The 27,376-nt window shown below is 45.4% G+C and overlaps 1 protein-coding gene across 11 annotated transcripts in view; it reads right to left on the reverse strand.

Moving 5' to 3' along the window:
• The window catches only part of SGCG (sarcoglycan gamma), a 149,734-nt gene that overhangs the window by 30,295 nt on the left and 92,063 nt on the right, over window positions 1–27,376 (reverse strand). For 8 of the 11 annotated variants that reach the window (XM_045017543.1, XM_045017489.1, XM_045017481.1 and 5 more), the window contains one exon: window positions 15,462–15,534. In XM_045017543.1, coding sequence (XP_044873478.1) covers window positions 15,462–15,534 — 73 coding nt within the window. Of the gene's footprint in view, window positions 1–4,601; window positions 4,691–15,461; window positions 15,535–27,376 lie in introns of all 11 variants that reach the window. The other 3 variants (XM_045017536.1, XM_045017523.1, XR_006579526.1) reach the window with 1 other exon arrangement.

Consider the following 27,376-nt stretch of genomic DNA (forward strand, 5'->3'; position numbering starts at 1 on the left):
GACGCCGGGGATACCCAGGTACCAATGGAGGGGGAGAGTGGAAGTGGCCCGGGGGTAGCCGACCCTAGTCCGGCTGCAGTAGACCCCGAGCCAATGTCAGTGTGTTGCGGCCAGGATCCCCACTGCCACAGCAGCTGACTGACTGCTGCTGTTAGGGCCCTAGGCTGGGACACAGTGGAGTGGGTGGGCCTGTGTCCCCCCTGCCACCCCCACTCACGGGTGGCAGTCTCCCCCTCACCCCAACGCTCAGGCGTAGGAGCCTGGACTTACCTCAGTGTCTGCTCAGCCCCTGCCTAAGGGCCTGAGCCCTGAACTACTGTTTGTTTGCTCAGCCCCTGCCTGAGGGTCTGAGCCCCTGAACTATGGTTTGTTTGCTCAGCCCCTGCCTGAGGATCTGAGCCCCTGAACTACGGTTTGTTTGCTCAGCCCCTGCTGCAGGGTCTGAGCTTTAACTGCGGATTGCCCGTTCCTGGCCCAGGGCCTGGACTTATAGACTGTTTGTTCACTCAACCCCCTGCCGAAGGGTCTGGACCCTGACCTACTGGCTGTCGGTAGTGAGGCGCCCTGGGTCCCAGCGGCGCCTGAGAGGGCCGAGCCCCAACACCGGACGTCCACACGCTCCCTACTTACTGAAATAGCATCTGCTTGGAAGGGACAACAGGTGAAGGGGAGAGGCTGCTCAACAGGATACCGGGTGTTTGGCTACATAGCTGAACCAGTAAGTGCACTTGTAAAAAACCCAAGTGGTGAATTTAAATTTTATGTTTGACTGAAGGAAGGATTCTGAATGGAGAAGATAAGAGAGAATGGAAGGAAACTATACAAGGGACACTATGCTATATGCCTCCAGCACCAGTGCTGGTATTCGCTAGCCAATCAAGACCAGGTCTAGTACAAGAGATCCTATTTTCTTTTCTGAGGACATCTAGATCCATAAAATAAAAAAACGAGGATGAATAGTTTTTTCTGCCCCTGTCAAGGTTCCTTCCCCACTCTGAACTTTAGGGTACAGATGTGGGGACCTGCATGAACACCTCTAAGCTTAACTACCAGCTTAGATCTGGTTTTGCTGCCACCACTCCCAAATACTAACTCCCTTCCCTGGATAGTCTTGAGAGACTTCTTCAACAAGTTCCTGGTGAACACCGATCCAACCCCTTAGATCTTAACACAAGGAGAATTTAACCATCCTCCCTTCTTTCCCCCACCAATTCCTGGTGAGTCCAGATCTAATCCCCTTGGATCTTAAAACAAGGAAAAATCAATCAGGTTCTTTAAAAGAAGGCTTTTAATTAAAGAAAGAAAGGTAAAAATCATCTCTGTAAAATCAGGATGGAAAATAACTTTACAGGGTAATCAGATTCATAGAGCCCAGAGGAACCCCCTCTAGCCTTAGGTTCAAAGTTACAGCAAACAGAGGTAAATCCTCTTATCAGAAAGGAACATTTACAAGTTGAGAAAACAAAGATAAAACTAACACACCTTGCCTGGCTGTTACTTACAAGTTTGAAATATGAGAGACTTGTTCAGAAAGATTTGGAGAGCCTGGATTGATGTCCTGTCCCTCTTAGTCCCAAGAGCGAACCCCCCCCCCCCCAAAACAAAGAGCACAAACAAAAGCCTTCCCCCCACCAAGATTTCAAAGTATCTTGTCCCCTTATTGTCCTTTGGGTCAGGTGTCAGCCAGGTTACCTGAGCTTCTTAACCCTTTGCAAGTAAAAGGATTTTGGTGTCTCTGGCCAGGAGGGATTTTATAGTATTGTACACAGGAGGGCTGTTCCCTTCCCTTTATAGTTATGACAGCCCCCTTTTGTTCCTCAGGCTGTAATAGCCACACAAGACAACAGACTAATGGTTGCACTTATTCCCTAGATTGGTGTTGCAGCTTGAAGACACAGTAGCATGAGGACATGTGTCTCCACTCTGAGGAGCTTGCAGGATAGACAGACAATACAAATGAAACACATAACACACTGGGAAATTCAAGACAAGGGTTCTCTTTTATGGAGTTTTTGTTGTTGTTTATAAGGGGAGGGAGAGATGACAGCATTTTTACTGATACAGATTAGCATTTGCAGTCTTTTAGGAGGAAGTGATTTATGAAAAGGGATTTGAAAGTAGAAATGATTGGTGTTTGGAACATTGGAAATATAGAGAGGATCCCTGACTTTGGGAGCAGAATGGAAGAAGACACAAAGCCACAGAAAGAAAGTAATGCACAACTCACTGGTGGAGTCAAAAGAACAACTGTGGAAAATAAAAAATGTTAGCAGAAATGTAAGCAGAGCAGAGTTGGGCACAGTCAAGAATGTGAGGATTGAAAAGAAGCCTGAATTTGATGCAGAAGGTAAGAGGAAGCAAATGGAAGATTTTGAAGAAGGAAATAATTTAAAGAGTTGCTGGACTGACAGAGGGAATCAGGACCATTTTCTGAATATAGTCTGAAAGTCCATAATGCATACAGGGCCACTTCTGTTATTGCTCAGAAGGAGACCTTATCTGGATGAAAAGTCCTACTGAACGAGTTCTCATCTCAGGTAGACACTGTGCATACTGCAATCACAGTGGGTGGCACTTTGAAGCCCATTCCTCATGGGAGTATAGCTCAGAACTACTATCAAACCAGAGAAGCTTGGAGGCTGTCTGCTACCCGATGCAATATGCAAGACTCTGTTGTGTGCTTCCACCTGAGGGCCAGTAAGGATACTCATCAGCCACAGTGATAAGAAATGGCGGTGGGAAGGGATTAAATTATGGAATGAAGTACCAAACTGATGCCTGGATCTGACAAACTCAGGTACTGATTAAATGAAGTTCTGCCAATACAATAAAGCATCTGTGAGCTAAATGGAGTCCAGCACCAGCAGCACCAGGTGCTAAGATGTAGTCTCAGCAGGGTGTTAGTAAATTAAAGGGGTTTAATGCTGACAGCTACAGGAGCCAGTGTGCTTACCCAGGAGGTTCCCAGGGGCCCAGCACCATCAGCTCTGGGCTCTAATGTGCCAACCCAGCAGTGCACTGATTCACCATAGAAATTTGGCACCAATAGTTCCAAGTCCTATTGCACTGATGCAGCAGGACACTGGTGCACTGCAGGGTTCCATGCTTACAAGCCTCTAAAGGCAGTCAGATGCACAGATACAACATAGTGGTAATCCTGTCAGTTTGATGACAGTGGTGCTACTGGCTGATTCTTTAAGTGTGTGGAGGCTTGACTTCTCATAGCACTCACGGATGCTAGCCTTGGAATCAGTAATTCAACCAAAGGGTATGGGATAGGGTAGTTTTCTGTGTGACTTGTACTCAAAGCTGGCAATCCAGAAGTGGAAATTCTGCACTGATATTACATTTAGAGAAGTGTTCAGAGGAGAATTAGATGACTTATTGGACAAAATAGTAATATATAAGAAAGGAAAAACAAACAAAGGTAACCAAAGACACATGACCTTTATCTATTCTAATGTTGTCTTATATTCTTTGATTAAAGAGTGGAACTGATAAAACTTCAGCTTTATAAAAGTTTTAAAGCATAACATCTTTAGAAAGTTTCGTTATGGAGATTTTGTCAAAATTATTACTTTAAAAATAAATCTAAATAGTAGTGAGGGGATGGGGAAATTGTCGTTGTTGTTGTTATTGTTATTTGTATTATCATAGCACCTAGGAGCCATAGTCATGGCTACTGCACAGTAGAGCCAATAAAGTGTCTTTTCCACTAGTATTTTCATTCCACTGACTTTCTGGTTGTAGTAGAAAAGTATCTGCAGATTGAAGAATGATCAGGGATATGAGATTCCCTGGAGCAGAAAAGGCACCTGCTGTGGCCATCAGTTAAAGGAAGGGCCTGTTGCAGGAAGGGCAGAACTTAAACCCAGAGGACATAGAGTCTACCATACTCATGATAAGGCACAAGCACCTGAGGAGATTGTCTGGGATAAAAGGAGGAATGGAAAGCTGCCAATGGGCAGAAAAGCTATTAATTAACTAATTATAAGATAATCTAAATGTATATAAATATTTATAAAAAACTAACTAGTTGCTAATGAGAAGCAGGGATGACATCACAGTTCCAACTCACTACCATGGATAGTAAGAGGAAACTGAGGGTCAGTTGGGTTTGTGTGGCCTTTTATGGCCTTGACAGTAAGGGGAGCAAGGACCGGCAGGGTGTAGGCATGACCCAAACCCCAGTGTGCTTGCTAGAAAGTTCCAAACTCAAACACAGAGTGCATATGCACCAAAAGTGAGATCAACAAAAAAATTACTTGAAAAATATATTTTGCTAAAGCTAAAAAATCATTTTTGAGATCTTATCTCACAATAAAGAACTCCCATCCTGGCCTAATCTACCATGTCACCACCACCTTCTTCAAGTTTTTAGAACAGGCCTCTTTGATGAAGTCTATAAGCCCTAGACCTTGTAGACCTCGCTGGAATCTTAGGCATGAATAAAAGTATGAACCAAAGAAAGTGAACCAAAGTTGGCATGGCCTTGGCAGAATAGTAATACTACAGGCATTAGCTAACCAAGTAAGCACATTCCTGATGAGAGAATGGTACAGAAACACATCAAGTGCTCAAGTAACTACCTAAACACATACCTAAGAGATGGTACAAAGTCCTGGAGCAAATACATTTACATCTTCTTGATACTAAAACAGCATCGAGTTCTAATGACACCTTCAAAAGGCTGTAAAGCAATTTTAAACAATGTTAATCAGCCAGTCAAAAGGTACCAGTTATGATCATAACAGCTTGATGATTTATTACTTTTCCACCTATCTTAAATACAGAGGTCTTTTCCATCTATTTCTCCACTGTCACTCAATGCAGTAGTGTTGCAAAGGATGAGGAATAAAGATCAGAACCCAGATATGATTAAAATGGAACCTTCAGCTTCTCTTAAGACAGACAGTTGTGGTAAAGAGTGATAAGCAAAGATATTTCAAAAGAGGTTTCTGTGATGACCTCAATTTTCCAATGTGCTGACTCTCAAGGTAATTAAAAAAGAGAGGCCCCAGTGAATGTGATTGAATCTGGCATTTCACAGATGCTTCCAGCAGAGCTTTTCAAATGACTTTATTTATACTATAATGCAACATATTCTGTCATAGAGTTTTACTCTCTATTAAAGGTACTATTTGCACTACTATAGTTAAAAGTTCAGTTAGTATTTCCATTCTGAACCTTTATTTTCAGAAGTTTATAATTCTGTTGTAAATATTCACACCCAGTTTAAATTTGTCATGCATTTTTTACCGAGTAAGCAATTTTTTCTTTACTGAATAGAAGACATTTTAATTTTGGACATTATAAGTTATAAAAACTTACTTATAAAACCTCTGAAAGTTAGTTGTTTGTGCAGTGTGTGTGTGTGTGTGTGTGTGTGTGTGTGTGTGTGAGTAAGAGAAGTGCTAACTAAAAGGCATAGGACTATAGAGTCCTAAAAATGTTTCTATATTATGATTACAAATGTATACTTATGTTGTAACCTATAAGTCAATCAGACTAACCAAAACTTCATACGAAGTAATAAAAACAAAAATAAGGACATTTACTCTCAGGCATGAAAGAAAAACTTGACCTATGTTAGCCAATACATATATGTTAGGCGTAATATCCACCACATTAATGGGTATTATGCAAAAAGTTACATTATGCATGAATGGTATGTTCTAGCACAGGTTGGGATATACCTCTACACCCAGCTGGTTTGGAATGTGGTATCCAAAACAGAGATAAGAAAAGTATAGAACAAAACAACAAGTTAAGGAACTGTTATGAACTGGTGGGTTAGATTTTAGTGTTGAGTAAAGAGTTTTGTAGCTTTTAAAATCATACTATAAATGATGATGATGATGTTCGTCCATCGTATTCGAAGAAGACCTTGACATCTAGCAGGTTGTGAGCTGTCCACAGTGCGTCCGCAGGTGGCTGGTAAGGCCAATACGGGCACGGAATGTTCTGCCACATGTCGGGCAGACGTGTGGGCACCACTGTTACAGCATTTACAGCTCTGGCTTTACGGAGTGCTCGCTTCTCTTGTGCTATGGCTATCCTTCTGGCTTCAGATGTCTGGCAGCCTTGGTGGATCAGCGTACGCCATGTCTATCAGTCTTGTGCCAGGGTTTCCCAGGAGGTGATGTCAATATCCAGGGACTTAAGAGAGGCTTTCAGCGTGTCTTTGTATCGCTTCTTTTGTCCCCCGTGCGATCGCTTTCCTTGAGACAGCTCACCATAAAAGAGCTGTTTGGGGATGCGGTGGTCTGGCATCCTTACAACATGGCCTGCCCAGCGTGTCTGGGCTTTCATAAGCAGAGTGTAAACTGATGGTAGGCCTGCTCTAGAGAGGACTTCTGTATCTGGCACCTTATCCTGCCACCGGATCCTCAGAAGTCTGCAGAGGCAAGTCATGTGGAAATGGTTCAGTTGCCTAGCGTGCCTCCTGTATACAGTCCAAGTCTCACTGGCATACATCAGGGTAGTTAGCACTACTGCTCGATAGACTTTAAGCTTTGTAGCAAGGCTTATTCCACGGCGGTCCCACACGTTGGTCAGCAGTCCGCCAAATGCAGAACTTGCCTTGGCGATTCTGCAGTTGACCTCGATGTCAATTGTCACTGCGTGAGAAAGGGTGCTGCCAAGGTATGTAAATTGGTCCACTGCTTGCAGCTTTTGTCCCTTCACTATGATGGTGGGCTCTTGGTGTTGGGCTTTCAGAGCTGGCTGGTGCATCACTTCGGTTTTCTTTATGTTGATAAGGAGGCCAAAGTTATCGCATGCTGCTGCGAATTTATCCATGCTAGCTTGCATTTCCTGCTCTGATCCAGCATTCAGGGCACAGTCGTCAGCAAAAAGGAGGTCTCGTAACACAGTCTCCTTTATTTTGGTGACAGCCTTGAGTCTTCGCAGGTTGAACAGTTTCCCATCAGTCCTGTATCTCAGGCTGATTCCCAAGGAACTGTTCTGAAAGGCGTCTGACAGCATGGCTGAGAACATTATGCTGAACAGGGTCGGTGCCAACACACATCCTTGCTTGACGCCGTTTGTGACGGGAAAGGCCTCTGAAGCTTCTCCGTCGTCCAGAACACGAGCCGTCATGCCGTCGTGGAACTGACGTACCATCAGGATGAATCTGTCAGGGCACCCAAACTTCGACATGATGCGCCACAGACCTTCACGACTGACAGTGTCAAAAGCCTTGGTAAGATCCACGAAGATGGTGTACAGTTCACGATTCTGCTCTTGACACTTCTCTTGGAGCTGTCGGACTGCGAAGATCATGTCCACAGTGCCACGCTCTTTGCGGAAGCCGCACTGTGTCTCGGGTAGTAGACCCTGTTCCAGGTGGTCAATCAGGCGATTCAGCAACACTCGTGCAAGGATCTTACCTGCGCTAGAAAGCAGTGAGATTCCTCTATGATTATCGCAGACTTTTCGATTTCCTTTCCTCTTGTAGAGGTGTACGATGGACACGTCTTTCAATTCCTGAGGAATGGACCCTTGATTCCAGAAGGACTGGAACAGCTGAGTGAGTTTGTCAACAAGCATTGCACCACCATCCTTATAGATTTCCGCTGGAATCGCATCAGATCCTGAGGCCTTGCCACTGGACAGCTGACTGATGGCCTGTAGGGTTTCAGTCTCTGATGGTGGAACGTCCAGGCTGTAGTTAATATCCGCCTGGGGCATTCTGTCAATCGCCTTGTTATTGATGGAAGATGGGCGGTTCAGTACGGATTGGAAATGCTCAGCCCAACGCTGTAGAATCAGAGTCTTCTCAGTAATGAGAGTTACACCATCTAAGTCCAGTAGAGGGGAACTCCCTGAAGGCCGAGGTCCGTACAAGGATCTAAGGACTTCGTAGAACCGTTTGGCATCGTTTCTATCAGCAACCTTCTGGATTTCATCTGCTTTGGCACTCAACCAGGAGTCCTGCATCTTGCGAAGCTTGCTCTGTACAGTCCTGCGAATGTTGTTGAAGGCATTTTTCTTAGCTGTTGACAACGGGTCGTTCTGATGAGCACGGTGAAGGTGGTGCTTTTCAGCAAGTAAAGCCTTGATCTCTTCGTCGTTTTCATCAAACCAGTCCTGCTGTTTCCTGTGTGAGGGGTCCAAGAACCTTTAGTGCAGAAGAGTGCACAATATTTCGGAAGCGTTCCCAGTTCCTCTCAACATTTTCCTCTAATTGCAGCTCTGAGAGTTGATTGTCGAGATCTTCTACTAGTGAAGCTGCTGTGTTGGGGTTCCTCAGTTTACTGATGTTGATCTTTTTCATCACAGCTTTGTTTCCCTGCGGACGTCTCTTTGGCTTGATGTAAAGGCTTAATTTAGAGACGATAAGTCTATGATCAGTCCAACAGTCAGCACTCGGCATGGCCTTGGTCACCCTTACATCCTCTCTGTCTTTCCTCCGCACGATGACATAATCAATGAGATGCCAGTGCTTGGAGCGTGGGTGCATCCAGAACATCTTTTTGCGAGTGGGCAGGTGGAAGATGGTATTAGTGATGATCAGATCATGAGCCGCGCATGTCTTCAATAGTAGTAGACCATTGCTGTTGCATTTGCCAATTCCATTTTTTCCAATGACGCCATCCCAGGCAGAGTGATCGGATCCTACTCTCGCATTAAAATCGCCAAGTAGAATCAGCCTGTCGGTGCGCTTCACGGATGAAAGTAGGGCATTGAGATGTTCATAAAACTTGTCCTTTACTTCATCCGAATTCGTCATTGTGGGTGCGTAAGCGCTGATTAGTATAACTCGCTTTCCTCTCGGTAGTGGAAGATGCAGTGTCATGAGTCGATCGTTCACGCCCTTGGGAAGACTGGCAAGTTTGCGGACAAGATTATTCTTAACCGCGAAGCCAACTCCAGATTCACGACGTTCGTCACTGCTGCGTCCACACCAGAAGAATGTGTAACCACCTCCTATTTCTGTGAGCTGACTTTCGTTGGCTAGACGAGTTTCACACAGGGCCGCAATATCGATGTTAAATCTTGCGAGCTCTCTGGCGACCAGGGCTGTTCTTCTTTCTGGTCGATCTGCTGAGGGGTTGTCTTGAAGCGTGCGTACATTCCATGTACCAATAATGAGTGGTGTCACCGCATAAGATGGGATCCCCTCCAGCTGCGGTAAGCTGGCCAGGGTTCTATGAAGCAAACAATGTTTAGGGCACCTTTTCTAGCCCCTTCCTCTTACTACGGAGGTGAGCAGTGCGGTCCTAAAGAGGGCTGCTCAGTCACTCAGGTAGATGCCGAATCCAGCTGTTGCTTCGGTCAGCAAGAAGACGACCATTAGACCTGAGCCGCCTGTGTGCAGGTCCGCGGCTACAGATCCCAGTGTATCCACACCTGCTGCTTCGTCGCTCGCCCATCGCCACAGGACTTTAAAGTTTACGGGAATTGGAGGGATGTCAAGACTTGCGCATAAATTGGATTAAAGTGAGGGAGAGGTGCGCATAGTCAGCCTCACTCTCTCTTCCCAGATTCCATCTTGCTCCAATGGCAGGACAAAAGTCGAGACGGTTGGAGATGGGCTGGGCGCAGTGGTTGACCAGGGCGTCTTTCGTGTCTTGCCGTGCTCTTAGCGTACCACGTCGCTTGCAGAAACCGCCTTCATGACCGTTGGTCCTATTCCAAAAGGTCTCATCCGCTCAATCCGCCGGAGTCTGTCTTCACATGCTCGGGATAGACAAGGCCCTATCTCACTGAAGGTCTATGCCCGACGGCTACCCTCAACTACTATAAATACCACTAGCTGAAATGCATATCTTTGAAGCTTACCTTCTATGGAAGGTAAACATGCTGTGTGATAAGATTTGCTTCCTGGAACGAGAGTATGTATGTCCCCTTTTAATATTGTACTGCTTTGTCTTTAGACAATAAATTTGGCTAAATCCAGTTATTTGGTCTCAAACATTGTTAAGAATGAACCATGAGTGTAGTCAAACAATCGACTTCACCTTTTAGTCAATACCTACTACATTTGTTAATTTATATTTAAGATGATACAGATGGCAATTCTTAACAAAGAGCCTACTAGACAGAGCTATGCGGGTAGTTTATAGTTGTCAAAAATAGGCATAAGTCAAAAATAGGCATAGCTCAAAGTGACTGCCCTCCACCACATGACAAGAAGACAACTTGAAAACTAAAAAGTTTAATAAATGTCTCTAAAATAAGAGAGAAATAAGATTTAATTCCTCACTGGAAAGGGAGTCTGAGATTGCATCATAGATTCCATGGCAGCAGAACTTCAGGACATGTATCAAGGGGACAGTGCTTTGAGGCATTTGTCCCTGGGATTGGCAGCTCTAGACTATCTCCATGTCTCTACTGGATCAAAAACAACTCTGCAGTGAGATATGCTACTCAAGGAAAATCAGTAAATAGGCCTGTTTTGTCCTAGGTTGTCCTCCTTCTATCATGACAATGGTGGGCCACAAAAAACTCTTGCCTATATGAAATGAATGTTTAATATTCACCCACCTCATCAAATGCTCTGAATACCTCTCAAGAAATAAATAAAAATAAACAGCATTAAAATAGGACCTAGTCAAGCATGTGTGAGACAGTGTTTAAAAATATATTCCAAGAGACTCTGAAAAGGTGTTAGGACTATAGCTTCCTGATGATACGAAATATTAGGAATGAGTTGAAGAATAGCAATGAAGCTAGAAAACTCAACCCCACTTAATAAGTCAGTATTTTACTATTATAATTAGATTAATTTAAAAAAAAATAGCTGCATAGCTTGTAGGCCATAACAGAACAAAAGAAGTATACTTGGAAAAATCCCTTTCACATTAGAACTCAAAGTCTTTTCAAATATAATCCTTGTGCAGAAGTACGTAAAATTGGTACCCAGCTTCTAACAGAGACAAATTGAGGTATTTCCTAATTACATGGCCAGAAGTGGTATCCCTGGAAAGATAGAAAATACCAGCTATTTTAACTAGTCCTTTTCATGGATTTTATTAGTGCACTAAATGAAGAGAACAGAGTAATTCAAACTGCCATAATGAAGTACTTCATGTGATTTTTTAACCAACCTGAGAATGAAAAAGTATATAAGCAAATTAATGCCAGTGTTTATAAAAATTATACTGCAATGGAATTGTCTCACCATCAGGGAACAGAAATGCTGAGACACAATTGTGTAATTACTTTTCAGTTATGTAATTCATTCCACTGTGATTGGCTGGTGTTTCTAATTTGCATTATGACAGCAAATACAGATCTCTGTACTTTGATTAGTTGAGAGCCATTATTAGGCAGTTAGCATGTATGCATTTGTATTACTGCAATAATCAAACAATGATTTTACAAATCACTCTCTCTGGTTAGCCACTATTCAGCTCTCTAAGTGTTTCCCTCAGAATTCTTATCTATATGTTCATAGAAACATGACTACTTCAGTTTCTGATCCTATTCCCACCCTATTACCAATTTAACTTATACAAGCATATAATTGGATTACAAAACAAAGTCATTTTACTGGTCAGGAAAGGTCTAAGCCTTCATCATTGGGGAGGAAATACTAAGAAGATTGCGGTGGGGGCCATATTTGTTGTGAACAAATTTGTTGAGTTCTGATAGCAGCAGCCAATCACAGCAGATAGATTTACAGTAACTAAGTACATTGTGAGGGGTGATAAAATACTTCACCATAATCATATTCTCAAGTTATTATAAAGTGTACAATTACTACATCTTAGGCTAATAAACATCTATTCCATTGGTATCTTTTAGCCTTAGGTACAGACATTTTCTCAAAACAGGAAGCATCCTCAAGTTATCATTTAAAGATTCAGAGGAACGTCCAAAACAATAGCTCTTGTTAAAAACAGGGCTAGAATTTATCTAGGGAAATATTGAAACCTCTTCAGAATATCCTGAAGGCCATTAAGAATTCATAATCTGGAAAAATAACTCAATGGTTAATTTTATAGGAATTTCTCAGATATCTTGATAACGTGCACAATATACTTATAACAACACTTTGACAAAGGTTCAACTCTCTGGAATACTGAGAACATTATTTTTACAGTTAATAATTATGGTGATATTAAAATCTAACAAAAGTGTGGAGCTGTGTAGGTCATATAGTCTGACCTCACTTGTGAGTGTACATATAAAAGTCTTGGACAAAGTACTGGCAGAATGCCCAGAACTGATTGCACTAAAAGTGATTCACTCTGACCAATAGGATTTACGCTCAGAAGGTCTACTTGTATGGCTCTAAGACATCTATTTAAAGGCCAATATCAGATGGAAATTAGTTCTGACCTTAGATGTTAGGTAACTATCTTATTGCTGCCAAGAAGGTTGGATAAGCAGACACACTGATAAACTATACAGCAGGGAGAACATACAGTGTAGACAACTGTTATCCTAAAAACGGAAGCATCTCACACTCCAAAAATGCGAATGCCTAGCTCAGATAAATTATGTTGAGGTTTATAAAGGATTTACATATCTAAATGTAACAGGTGAAAAACTGTCTAAATACTACAATAGTATTAGAAAAACTAAAAATAAGTTATATCATAAAAAGTGAACAATATGCCTTACAATGACAAGCTCTAAACATGAGCTGTATGTTATTTAGGGATATAAAGTATAAAAGAAGTAGAACACCAAAGTACTATAAATTATAAAAGAAAAAAAAAGTATTGGCATCACAATGAAGAGAATGTTTGAATTCTGACTCTAACTTTAGGAGAACTAGGGCATCTGTTCCCTTCACTTCAACCTTCCTGGCCACACAATAGCAGATTGCATCCTACAGCAAAAAAACTTCAGGACCAAACTTCAAAGAGAAACTGCTGAAGTACTCCTGTTCTTTTTGCTGAGCTTCAGTTCATTTGCAAATTTGACACCATCAGCTCAGTATTAAACAAAGACTGTGAATGGCTAGCCAACTACAAAAAGCAGTTTCTCCTCCCTTGGTGTTCACACCTCAACTGCTAGAAGAGGGCCTCATCCTCCCTGATTGAACTAACCTCATTATCGCCAAACTGATTCTGGCCTGCATATTTATACCTGCCTCTGGAAATTTCCATTACATGCATCTGACAAAGTGGGTATTCACCCATGAAAGTTTATGCTGCAATACATCTGTTAGTCTATAAGATGCCACAGGACTCTTTGTTGCTTTTTACAGATCCAGACTAACACGGCTACCCCTCTGATACTTCTCAAGGTAGAATTTCTCTCTCTATGCATTTGAAAGGATAGAACTAGAACTACTTAAATGAAGAAGATTTTTGGTCTGTGTTATTGCAGCTTTTATCAGCTTTTATCTAATTTGAAAGGTGGGATTAAAAACAGGTAATGTGCACTGTAACTAGACACTCTACCACTTTTCCTTCTTACTGGGGGGGGAGGGAGTAAAAAAAGTGAACCCGCACCTCCTTTTCTTTCTGAGTGAGACTTATGAATGCAGCCACTTAATCTGGAAAGGACTCCATTTGTATTGCTTCACATTTCTAAAGCAAACAGGATAATGAAAAGACAGACACCAAGGCAGGAGTAATGGCACTGCCCTGTCTCCATTATTTATCAGCAAGAAGATATGGTCTAACAAACTTGTCACTTCTTATCTAATAAATCAGTCTCTTTTGAAATTCAACACTAGGGCTACAAATCCAGGAGACTGTGTAATTGAGAAAGCCATTTGCGTCAACATTGTTTACTTTGATGCACTAAACCCTAATGACATACGCAGAGAACAATGAAGGAGGTCTCAATGCATACGCTATAAATTGAAGGGTATGAACATTTAGTGCTTTGAAGTTACAACACCCTTGACACACAAGGCCCCACATACATTTGAGGCTAATGGTTTTTCTTCAAGTCTCAGTAGGTCTAATATTTGCTACACCCTTAACCACTTCATATCATATTAGCTTGTGTGACAGCCTGCAGAATATAATCATTTGACCAGAAGAACCACTAGGAGGATGAAGAGCAGAATATTAATAAATTAGACTCTAAAAAGGCATTGTGATATTTGAGGTGAGGGAGTAAGTGATATTTTATAGCTTGGTCCCTACCAAACTAATCTGAAGAGGAGGTCAAGATTTAAATTTGGAATAACTTGATGCCAAAACAATGAATAACAGAACTTGTAGACTTTGGAACAGTTTCTGATCCCACTAACTCAATATACTGAACATGGACAACTAGTTGGGATTTAAGTCATTCCACTTGAGCACTGGCAACTCAAGGTAACATTCTAGACCTGAACCTGTGCTTTTATTTGGCATGGCCAACTCACTAAACAGATAATACAAAGGGTATGCTCATCCATGAAGGTCAATTTTTCAGTACACTTCAAGTATCTTGAAGGCTTTTCTTCAAATGTAACTGTCCAGTTTGGAAGTTCAGCCAGGGACATGAAGAAAGGCCCATGAACCCTGAAGATTTTCTCTTTTTTCTCCACACCCAAAATAGTGATCAGGGTAAAGAAGGAGCCCCGGGAATGAAACCACAGATGAGGGAGTCCCTCCTGAAGCAGCAGACTGGAAGTGAATGAGTGAAAGAGATAGTGTGGGTGGGGGGAGTTCTCTCTTTCTTTCCCTCTTACTCTGATCTTTGACATAGCTATTTAAAAATTAAAATTAAGACTATCACATGCTGATTGTAGAATGAATTTATCTCCTCACCACAATCCACACATGGGATTTACTTTGGCTAAAATACCCTAAAATTCACAGTAGTGTGTGTGAAGGAACCATATCCCAGGATTAGGGAGATCTGGAACATGACAGGAGCAGAACTCATTTAAAGTAATTTTCTCAGCAGGAAATACTCCTTAATGCTACAGAGCTGGACTTTTTTATGTTTAAGTGGCCAGTCATCCTTTCCTTGGGTTGTTTGGCTTAACAGATCCACCACATACATCCTTCAAAGACTGCATTTCTGCAGAGGTTTTCTATTGGCTTGTGCCAGATACCACTGTGGAGGCCATTTTTTCCCTAGTACAATATTTGTCCAAAAAAATCTTGACTACATAACTATTGGGCAGTGATTAAGTATTTTTTTAACTTAATGCAGATAAACAACTTCTACTATATCGTAATAAAGAAAAGTGTAAATGTTACTTTAAGTGTTCCAAATAAAGTCAAGTATAAGTTTAGATGAGGGAAATTAAAAGCTTTAAAACACACCAGTACATTACTTTAATGATCATGAATATACTCATCATGAATATACACCAACGATCAATCTTAAAAATTCATCTCTAAGTGAATCCTCAAAATAACAGAACATAATTAACATAAATAAGTCACAAAGTAGGACGAAAAGGGAATAATATTACCAGCAATTACTGTAAATATTGTTAGGATGCCCTAAAGTTCACATTTATGTTGATCTAAAAGAAAATGTGAATATCTGTAGAAAATTATATTTTACATATAAAACATATATATTTTTTATGCAGAAGTTCTTACCTAAGCGATTTAAAAGCCTCTGCTCTGACAAGGGGTGTCTCTACAGAGTGTTCAAAAATGGCCCCTTCTGGCCCTGAAAGACAGGAAAATATATCATGGAAAATGTAAGAAAATTGTACATTGATTTGCACACCATTCCAGTATCATAAATTAAATTTCCATACATTAATATCAAGGCAGATATATTAAATATATATTTAAAGTTCTGAGTCCAATACCGGAAGAAGAAAAAAAAGGAAAGTGAAGAGTGCAAATACAAATCCCCAAAATGAATACAAAATCCTCTTGAAATGCACAAATAAATTGTTGAGATAGTTACAACAGTGACCCTTCATATTCAAATAGCTGGGTAGGATTTAAATGTGAGATTTTCATTAAAATTAATAGCAGCTGCATAACTAAAGCCCCACAAGTCTTTTGAAAATGTTTAAGTCTTATACAATACCACAAAAAAAAAAGATAGAGTTTGGACTGAAATTTCTTCTCAGGTATTGCAGTATACTGTATGGTAACCAGTAAGTAACATTTCCTATCTTTAGACTAAATTGGTGAGTAAAGCACAGACTTTCAGCATTAAGAAAAAAGACAGGGCAACACCAATTTTGACCATAACTTTAACCATTTAAACTGTAGTGACAGACATTTATTATAACTTGTGAATGATAATCATCAGAGTAACATGAGTTCAAGACAGTAATCCCTGAATATTAATCTCATATTTCTGCATTGCTCTAACAAAAACAATCTGGTGGCAGAGACAAAAAAGAAAGGTTACTCACCTTGTGCAGTAACTGGAATTCTTCGAGATGTGTGCCCCTGTAGGTGCTCCACTTTAGGTGGCAGTGGGTCCCAGTGCCATTGATCAGAGACTTATGGTAGCAATGTCTGCGGGGGTCGCACGTGCACAGTAGGTGTCTCATGGTGTCATTGGTGCTGTGTGTACAGGGCCGGCTCTACAGTTTTCGCCGCCCCAAGCAGCATGCCGAATTGCCACCACCGGCGTCGGGGGCAGTCCGTGTGCCCTTAGGGCGGCAGGCACGTTTCTGTGGAGCTGGCAATTCAGCGGCAGCTTCTATGTTTAGCTGAAGCCACCCCGGACAGCTAAACATAGAAAAGCTGCCGCTGAATTGCCGCCACCGCGGAAACGCGCCTGCCGCCCTAAGGGCACACGGACTGCCCCCCTTCCCGCCCGTCCGCAGCAGCAATTCGGCGTGCTGCTTGGGGGCAAAACAACAGGGACTGCCGCCCCTTGCAGAATGCCGCCCCAAGCACCAGCTTGGAATGCTGGTGCCTGGAGCTGGCCCTGCATGTGTAGCGCATGCATGACCCAAGCCCTCCAGTTCCTTCTCTACCACAGAATCCTCAATGCGAACTCTGAAGTAGAATGGAGGAGGGCGAGTAGTGGAGCACCCACAGGGACACTCATCTCAAAGAACTCCCGTTATTGCACAAGGTGAGTAAGCTTTCCTTCTTCAAATAGTGTCCCTGCGGGTGCTTCACTTTAGATGACTGTAGAGCAGTGCCCCTCTGAAGGCTGGGGGGACTTTGGGTTCATCTGAGTCATTGAAGTAAGTACTGTGAGGCCCACTATGGCGTCAGCCTGGAGTCCTGTGTGACTGCATAGTGTTTTGTGAATGTGTGGACGGAGGCCCAAATGGTCGCCTTACAGATCTCTAGTATTGAAACATTATTAAGGAACACTATTGAGGTTGAAATGGACCTAGTAGAATGTGCTCTAATGTGCTCCGGTGGTTGTATTCCGGATATGGTAGCGTGTTTGAATGCATGGGGAAATCCATTTGGATAATCTCTGAATGGATATAGCATTGCCTTTCAAGCGCTTGGTAGTAGAGATGAAAAGTCTAGAGGATTTCCTGAAAGGTTTGGTTCTTTCAAGGTAGAATGATAGCGTCCTTCAAATGTCTGGAGTGTGTAGGTCAGCTTCTGTTGGAGTACCATGAGGCTTAGGGTAGAATGTCGGTAGGTGAATAGATTGGTTTATATGAAATGCTGAGGTTACTTTCAGTAAGAATTTAGTGTGTGGACGTAGCATGACCTTGTCCTTGAAGAATGTTGTGCATGGAGGATCTGCTATGAGCGCCCCTATCTCTCTCACCCTGCTGGATGAGGTAATGGCAACCAGGAATGCTACTTTCATCAATAAGTGGAGTAATGAGCAGGTGGCTAATGGTTTGAATGATGGTCTAGCAAGGCATTTCACTACCAGGTTGAGATCCCATGTTGGTGTAGGTCATCACACGTCTGGGTAAACATTTATGAGACCCCCGAGGAAGCATTTTGTAGTAGGGTGTGCGAACATCGAAGTTCCATTGAGCTGTCCATGGAATGCTGAAATGGCCACAAGATGGACTCTGATTGAGCTCATTGTTAAGCCAGTGCTTTTCAGCTCCAATAGGTATTCTAAGATTAATGGTAGTGGTGCTGAATCACTCATCAAGTGTCTTCCTTGACATTAGGCGGAGAACCTCTTCCGTTTATGAAGGTAGGTATTTCTTGTAGTCAGTTTCCTGCTATTTAATAACACATGTTTAACTTGTTCCAAGCAGGTTATTTCATCATGGTGGAACCATTCAGGAACCACGCCTGTAGGTGGAGTATTTCCAGGTTCAGGTGAAGAGTATGACCATTGTGTTGAGACAGCAGATCTGCCCAGCGAGGGAGAGCTCGCATGGTGCATATCGCCATGCATAACAAATAATGATACCATGCCTGGGATGGGCTTCACCAGATTAGAAATTTGCCCCAAATACACAATATAATGAGCAAGTCAATGATGTCCATACTGGATTGATCGCAGCCCAGGTTAATAATGACCGTGCCATCTGTCTCCCACCAGGGCAGACACGACAAGTATACTACTGGTATAACCCCAACAAAGAGGATCTGTGGAAGAGATAACATCACCATAGCCACATGGAATGTAAGGACATTGAGACAAATAGGTAGGTTGAAAAAACTCATGTATGAAATGGAACAGTACACCTGGCACCTGCTAGGAATCTCTGAAGTCAGATGGAAGAACTTTGGAGAGGTACTAACAGAAGGCCATGTACTCTATTACAGTGACCAATGTCCAGCAAGCTTATTTCCATCTGTCTAAAGGCAGTACCATTTAGTATCATGGTGGTACAAGTCTATGCCCTTATAATAGATTATGATGATGAGCAAATTGAAGATTTTTACAATCAGCTCCAAGACATCATTGATAAGGTACACAAGAAAGATATTCTGAGGTACAGGGAAATTGGAATGCTAAAGTGGGTACTGACACACAGGCAGACTGGTGAGATTATTGTGGCCCTTTCTGTAATGTGGTAACCAATGAGAGAGGATTGAGACTTTTGGAGTTTGCCAGCTATAACAATCTGGTTCAGGGACTTGGCAGTGAGGCTGAACCTGACCCTGACACAGCACAAGGGCCATGCCTGCCACAGAAACACCCCGGGGCCCTGCCCCTTTTGTGCCAGGAACACCAGATGTGGGCAGGGAGGCTCAGCCTGGCAGCAGAATCCAAGTGCAGAGTGACTTAGTGTGGGGGGATCCAGATGGGGGTAAGAGGGTTCTGTCGAGTGGTGGGTAAGAGGGTTCTGTGTAGGGCAGTCTGGGTGCAGGCAGGTCAGTGGGGTATCTGGATGCATAGGGAGGTTCCAGGTGCAGGGGCAATGGGAGTCTGCAGGGCGGACCAAGTGAAAGTGGTTGGAGGTCAGCAGGGGGTGCGTCTGGGTGCAAGGGAGGTTGACTTCATTTGGGTGGGAGTCTAGGTGTAGGTGGTTGGGGCTCAGTGGGGAGGGTGTCTGGGGGTGCTCATCGGGGTGGTACAGATGCAGGGGAGGTGGGGCTTGTCAGGGTGAGGGTTTGATGGGCCTGCTTAACAAGGGAGCCCCAGCTGTTCACAAGGGGATCTGCATGCTGGGCCCCCACTTCCCCATCCTCTTCTCTTTCCCATCCCATGCCCCTTCTCCACTGCTCCATCTCCTCTTCATCCTACCCTCTTCCTTCCCCACTATCTCTTTCCCCCTGCCCCCACTTCCCCCTGCCCCCGCTTCCCCTATCCCCTTCTCTTCCCCATCCCATGCCCCTTCCCCACTGCTCCAGCTCCTCTCCATCCCACCCCCTTTCTTCCCCCCTGCCTCGTTCCCCTGCCCTACCCTACCGTGGGCACTCACTGTTGTACAAAATGAAGGATGGCTCCCAGCATACAGAAGGGATTTCAACCAGCACTAGGACTCAGAAGGTGTGTCCAGCTGCAAAGTCCAGGGAGCTGAGCAGCACCTTCTTTTTTCAGCTGGGCTGCGCAGCTCTGCATTCACAGAAATGGCTGGGGGCAGGAAGCAGTGGCATGTGATCTTGCACCCCATGTGGTCCCCACCCCTCCCCTCTATTTGGGGGGCAATGCCCCCAAACTATGCCATGAACATTCCCAATCACATCCCCTGTTCCTCCTTCACTTTCTGCAGGGAAACAAAGAACGCTGTAGGAGGGGGACCTGGGCTGTTTTCATTCTCCTTGGGGACCAGGAGTACCCCACACAGACCCCCACTGCCCAGTGCCATCCCCAGAGACCACTAACCCGCCCGGCCTGCCCCCCAGCCACACTCACCGGCCCACTGGGCGGGGGCTATTTTCCTTGCCTGGGCTGAGCCAGCATCACAGCTGGGGCCGGTCAGGGATCAGAGTGGGAGGGGCCTGCCTGAGCGGGCTCCCTCAGAACCCCCTTGCCTGGGGCCCAGATGAGCCCTGCCCCACATGCTGGCCAAGAATGACCTGGCCCTTGCACTGGTCCCAGGCAGCTCAGCCCTGGGAGGTGGTGGGGAGAGCAAGACTGCCCAGAGTCAGAGCCGTGCTGGGGAGCAGGGCAGGCAGACCCCTGTGGAACGTGACTCCCCAAGAGTCCCCCAGCCCAGCTGGCAGAGAAGTGAATGGGTGGAGGGGATGGGACAGGGCAGGGATACCTGGGCTTGCCAGACAGGCGAGAGGACTACGGGGGAGGGGCTGGAGAGGAGAGGAGCCAGCCTGCGGTGGTCTCTCGGCTGGCAACGCAAGTGAAGTGCAGCGCCTGGCCAGCTGACGGGCCCCTGTTGAGCATTAGCCTGGTGCCATTGTAAACCCAGTACTGGTGACATCAGAAGAGAACTTAAGAGAGATAAGAACAGCACTGAGGGAGCTGATAAATACAGAGCGACTGGCAAAAAAAACAAGAAAGGAATGAAGGTGGCCAAGGAGATATGGATTGAAAAACAATGCTCTAAAATTGACGAGTGTATCAATAATAAAAATAGCAAACGAGCCTTCCAGGTTGTAAAATATCTGATGAAGGAAAGATGGACCAAAGCTAACGCAATTCAAGACAAAGAAGGGAACAGTCTTACAGAAGAAAAGGACATCATCAATAGGTGGACAAAATACTGCTCTGATCTATACAACCACCAGACAAATGGAGATCTTAGTGTCTTAGACAGCTCAGATTCAACAGAGGAGGATGACTTTCCAATACTACGTGACGAAGTGGAGACAGCTGTGAAATCACTCAAGAATAGAAAGGCTAGAGGTATTGACAACATCCCAGCCAAACTGATGAAATTCAAAGGAGAAATAGGTTTCAGAGTAGCAGCCGTGTTAGTCTGTATCCACAAAAAGAACAGGAGTACTTGTGGCACCTTAGAGACTAACAAATTTATTTGAGCATAAGCTTTTGTGGGCTACAGCCCACTTCATGAAACAATGGGTGTTACCATACACACTCTAACAAGAGTGATCAGTTAAGGTGAGCTATTACCAGCAGGAGAGAAAAAGCTTTTTGTAGTGGTAATCAAAATGGTCCATTTGCAGCAGTTGACAAGAAGGTGTGAGGAACAGTGTGTGTGTGGGAATAAACATGGGGAAATAGTTTTATTTTGTGTAATGACCCAGCCACTCCCAGTCTTTATTCAAGCCTAATTTAATGGTGTCCATTTTGCAAATTAATTCCAATTCAGCAGTCTCTCGGAGTCTGTTTTTGAAGGTTTTTTTGTTGTAATATTGTGACTTTTAGGTCTGTAATCGAGTGACTAGGGAGATTGAAGTGTTCTCTGACTGGTTTTTGAATGTTATAATTCTTGCCATCTGATTTGTGTCCATTAATTCTTTTATGTAGAGACTATCTGGTTTAGTAATAGATGTACTCAGCAAGATCTGCAACAAGATCGGCAGACAGGTGAGTGGCCCTCCATGTGGACACAGTCACTAATCATCACTCTGCCAAAGAAAGGCAACCTGCAATTGTGTCAAAATTACCAGACCATAAGCTTAATTAGCCATCCCAGCAAAGTGATGTTGAAAGTCATATTGAACAGATTGAAGCCACAAGCAGACAATATCATCACTGAAGAACAGGCTAGCTTTCGTGCTGGAAGAAGTACCACAGAACAGATTTTCAACTTTTGTGTTCTATGTGAGAAGTACTTACAACACCATCAGGACATCTACCACGTCTTTGTTGACTTCAAGAAGGCATTTGACAGATTATGGCACAAAGCTCTCTGGGCAACCATGAAGAAGTACAGTGTTGGTCGTAAGCTTATTCTTATCATTAAACAACATATGCCAAGACCAGCAGTGCAGTTCTCATCAATGGCACAATGAGAGTGGTTTCACACCACTGTTGGAGTCCGGCAAGGCTGCCTTCTTTCGCCCACACTGTTCAACATCTACTTGGAGCACATGATGACTGATGCCCTAGAAGATCTCATATGCACAGCTAGCATTTGGGGGCGAACAATCTCAAATCTTCTGTTCACTGATGACATTGATCGCCTGGCAGGCAGCGAAGGAAATGAAACAATTGGATGAAACCTCTGCAAAATATAGCATGGAAATCAGTGCAGAGAAAACCAAGCTGATCACAAACAAATGTGATGGGATCAGCTCACATATCACCGTCAGTGGACAAGGGCTGGAGACAGTGAAATAGTTCAAGTATTTGGGAGGAATCATCACTGATGAAGGATCCAAAGCAGAAATTCGGGCAAGAACTGTGCAAACTACAGCAGCAGTGGCAAAGTTAAAGCCAATTTAGAGGAATAAGAACATCTCCCTGGAATCCAAACTGAAACTGCTGCATGCATTGATCATCTCAATTTTTCTGTATGCATGCGAGACATGGACCCTCACGACAGAACTTGAATGGAAAATACAGGTAGTAGAGATGAGATGTTTCCGTAAAATCCTAGGCATCTCCTACTTCGACCATTTCACTAATGAAGAGGTCCACAACATCATCACCCAATGTGCTGGGTAATATGAAGACCTCCTGATGACCGTGAAGAAGCACAAGATGAAGTGGTATGGCCATGTAACAAGATCATCTTACCTATCCGAGATCATCCTCTAAGGGACAGTACTGGGGAAGAGAAGAGGTAGACAGAAGAAGAGATGGATCGACAACATAAAAGAGTGGACAGGAATGGACTTCGCGGAGACTCAAGCACTGACACACAATCATCGGGGGTGGAGACAATTGGTTGATTGCTCATCAGTGATGGTGCCCCAATGACCAATGTGGGAGTAGTGATGATGATGATGATGAATAAGGTATATAAGAGATGCAAAGAGAAGAGAAGTTGGACTATATTGTACATAAAGATACAGTATTGCAAAATATTCTTGACGTGTTTTTTAAGCCTGAAACTATTTCATATGTCCACAGCTTACTCAACGTTCTACACAAAACTGAAAACATTGTCTTTAATGAACAAGTAATACTTAAAAAAAGAGCTTATTTTTAAAATTGTTATAGTGGGCTTGATTTTCCTCTCACTTATACAGCTTTTTTTATACTGGAACAATTTCATTGACTTTAATGGATTTACTCCTGATTTGCAGTGATGTGAAAGGGAATCAAGCCTTATATGTCTATATAATACCAATGAAAAAGACGGTTACTCACTGTTGTAACTGTTGTTCTTCGAGATGTGTTGCTCATATCCATTCCAGTTAGGTGTGCGCGCGTCGCGTGCATGCTCATTGGAAGATTTTTACCCTAGCAACACTCGGTGGGTCGGCTGGGCGCCCCCTGGAGTGGCGCCGCTATAGTGCTAGATATATACCCCTGCCGACCCATCCACTCCTCAGTTCCTTCTTGCCGGCTACTCCGACAGTGGGGAAGGAGGGCGGGTCTGGAATGGATATGATCAACACATCTCGAAGAACAACAGTTACAATGGTGAGTAACCGTCTTTTCTTCTTCGAGTGATTGCTCATATGCATTCCAGTTAGGTGATTCCCAAGCCTTACCTAGGCGGTGGGGTCGGAGTGAGACGTGGCAGAATGCAAGACTGCTGAGCCAAAGGCTGCATTATCTCTGGACTGTTGCACCAATGCGTAGTGGGAAGCAAAGGTGTGAATGGAAGACCAGGTCGCTGCCCGACAGATGTCCTGAATGGGGACATGGGCCAGGAAGGCGGCAGAAGAGGCTTGCGCTCTTGTAGAGTGAGCAGAGAGATGACCAGCCGGGACCTGAGCAAGCTCATAGCATGTCCTGATACATGATGTCACCCAGGTCGAAATCCGCTGAGAAGAGACTGGCATGCCCTTCATGCGATCTGCTACCGCCACAAAGAGCTGGGGCGAACGGCGGAAAGGCTTCGTTCGGTCTATGTAAAAAGCGAGGGCCCTACGCACGTCGAGGCTATGAAGCTGTTGTTCCCTACGGGATGCGTGCAGCTTTGGGAAGAAGACCGGGAGGAAGATGTCCTGGTTCACATGGAAAACCGACACCACCTTAGGCAGGAAGGCGGGGTGTGGCCGAAGCTGCACTTTGTCCTTATGGAAGATAGTATACGGCGGGTCAGCCGTTAGGGCACGAAGCTCAGAGACTCGTCTCGCCGAAGTAATAGCGACGAGGAAGGCCATTTTCCAGGACAAGTAGAGAAGGGAACACGTGGCCAAGGGCTCAAAGGGGGCTCCCATAAGCTTGGCTAAGACCAAGTTCAAATCCCAGGTAGGAGTTGGGTGCCGTACCGGAGGGTATAATCGTTCTAGCCCCTTAAGAAAACGGGAAACCATGTGATTGGAGAAGATGGAACGTTCCCCTATGCTGGGCCTAAAGGCGGAAATTGCCGCCAGGTGCACTTTCAAGGAGGAGATTGCGAGGCCTTGCTCCTTGAGGGACCAGAGATAGTCCAGGATCTTGGGAATAGGTATCAGGAGAGGGTTGAGACCTTTCTGATCGCACCAGTGTGCGAAACGCTTCCACTTGGCGAGGTAAGTCGACCGAGTGGAAGGCTTCCTACTCTCCAGCAGCACCTGCTGCACTGCAGCGGAACAGTCCCGCTCCGCTCGGGTTAGCCACGCAGGAGCCAAGCCATCAAGTGGAGGGACTGCAGGTCCGGGTGGTGAAGCCTGCCAAAGTCCTGTGTTATGAGGTCTGGCCATAACGGGAGGGGAATAGGATCCGCCACTGAGAGATTGAACAGCAGGGTGTACCAGTGCTGTCTCGGCCACGCCGGAGCAATGAGAATGAGGCGGGCCCTGTCCCTCCGGAGCTTGAGCAGGACCCGATGTACGAGGGGGAACGGAGGGAAGGCATACAGTAGGTGATCCGTCCACAGGAGGAGGAATGCGTCCGAGAGGGAGCCGTGGGAGCTGCCCTGGTAAGAGCAGAACAGATGGCATTTCCTGTTCTGTCTGGAGGCAAAGAGATCTACTCGGGGAAAGCCCCACCTCTGGAAAATTGTGTGGACCACATCGGGATGAATCGACCACTCGTGGGAGAGGAAAGACCTGCTGAGACGGTCTGCCAGCGTGTTCTGCACTCCCGGAAGAAACGATGCTACTATGTGTATGGAGTGGGCTATGCAAAATTCCCACAGTTGCATCGCTTCTGTGCAAAGCAGGGAGGAACGTGCACCGCCCTGCTTGTTGATGTAGAACATCGCTGTCGTGTTGTCTGTGAAGACGGACAGGCAGCGACCTTGGAGGTGGGAGCGAAAGGTTTGGCACGCCAAGCGAACCGCTCGCAGTTCCCTGACATTGATGTGGAGGGTCAGCTCGCGGGGTGACCAAAGGCCCTGGGTGTGTAGGCTGCCGAGGTGCGCACCCCACCCCATGGCCGAGGCGTCCATAGTCAGAGTGATGGAGGGGTGAGGGTGGCGGAATGGGACCCCGGCACACACCACCCCTGGGTCCAACCACCAGTTGAGCGACTCGAGGGCCGATTTCGGGATCGTGACCACCGTGTCTATAGAGTCCCTGTGCGGGTGGTAAACCGACGCCAACCAAGTTTGAAAAGTGCGAAGGCGGAGCTTCGCGTATAGGGTCACGAAAGTGCACGCTGCCATGTGGCCTAGGAGGCTGAGGCAGGTGCGCACCGTTGTCGTTGGGAAGGACTGCAGGCTTCGGATGATGGAAGCCATGGCCTGGTGCCAAGGCAGAGGGAGGCAGGCCCTGGCTAGATTGGAGTCCAGGACTGCGCCGATTAATTCTATCCTCTGCGTTGGAGTCAAGGTAGACTTCTCGGCGTTGATCATAAGGCCTAGGTGTTGAAACAGGCCTACGATCTCGGCCATTTGTTGCGCTACGAGCTGCTGGGACGTTCCGCGGACCAGCCAGTCGTTGAGATACGGGTAAACATGTATCCGACGACAGCGAAGGGCCGCGGCGACTACCGCCATGCACTTGGTGAAGACCCTCGGTGCCATGGAGAGGCCGAAGGGGAGCACCGTAAACTGGTAGTGCTGGTGGTTGACGACAAAGCGCAGGTAGCGTCGATGAGGAGGGTAAATCGTGATATGGAAATACGCGTCCTTCATGTCGAGGGCGGCAAACCAGTCTCCCGGATCCAGGGAGGGAATATTGGTCCCCAGGGTCACCATGCGGAACTTGAGCTTGACCAGAAATCTGTTGAGCTCTCGGAGGTCCAGGATTGGTCGCAGACCTCCTTTTGCCTTGGGGATTAGGAAATATCAGGAATAAAACCCCCTGCCCCGCATGCCGTCCGGCACCTCCTCTATGGCACCCAAACTCAACAGAGTCTCGACCTCTTGCAAGAGGAATTGCTCGTGAGAGGGGTCCCTGAAGAGGGACGGGTAGGGTGGGTGGGAGGGAGGGGGCAAAACAAATTGGAGGCGGTAACCAGACTCCACCATGCGAAGTACCCAGCTGTCGGATGTTATCTGGGACCAAGCCGGTAGGAATTGGGAGAGACGGTTGGAAAACAACGGGGAAGGATCCGGCAATGAAACTGGTGGGCCGTACTCGGGCATCCCATAAAAAGTTCTGTTTGGGCCCTGAAGTAGGCTTCGAGGGCGGTTGGAACTGGTTTCCCTGATTGTCCGAGTGTCTGCGCCGGTTCACTTTGCCCCGGTGCCTGTTATCTGGCCACGGTCTGGGCTGGTTGTACGGGCGGTATGGCTGTGGGTAACCGCCATGTGCATGCCCAGGGAGCGAATCGTGACGCGACCATCCTTAAGGGTCTGCAGCCTTGAGTCGGTCTTCTCAGAGAAGAGACCCTGGCCATCAAAAGGCAAGTCCTGGATGGTGTGTTGGACCTCTGGCGGGAGCGTTGAGGTCTGACTCCACGAAATTCGCCTCATGGTCACCCCAGAGGCCAAGGTCCTGGCTCCCGAATCTGCCGAGTCCAGCGAGGCTTGGAGGGCCGACCGGGACGCTTTCTTACCCTCCTCAACAAGGGCCGTGAATTCAGGCCGGGAGTCCGGTGGCACAAGCTCCGAGAATTTCGAGAGTGACACCAAGGTGTTATAGGTGTACCTGCTGAGGAGAGCCAGTTAGTTGGCCACCCGTAACTGCAGGCCACTGGCCGAGTAGACCTTGCAGCCCAAAAGGTCCATGCGCCGCGCTTCCTTCGATTTAGGCACTGGCGCTTGTTGGCCATGTCGCTCACGGTCGTTAACCGACTG

Source organism: Mauremys mutica, chromosome 1 (assembly GCF_020497125.1).
Source record: "Mauremys mutica isolate MM-2020 ecotype Southern chromosome 1, ASM2049712v1, whole genome shotgun sequence".
Classification (NCBI taxonomy): domain Eukaryota; kingdom Metazoa; phylum Chordata; order Testudines; family Geoemydidae; genus Mauremys; species Mauremys mutica.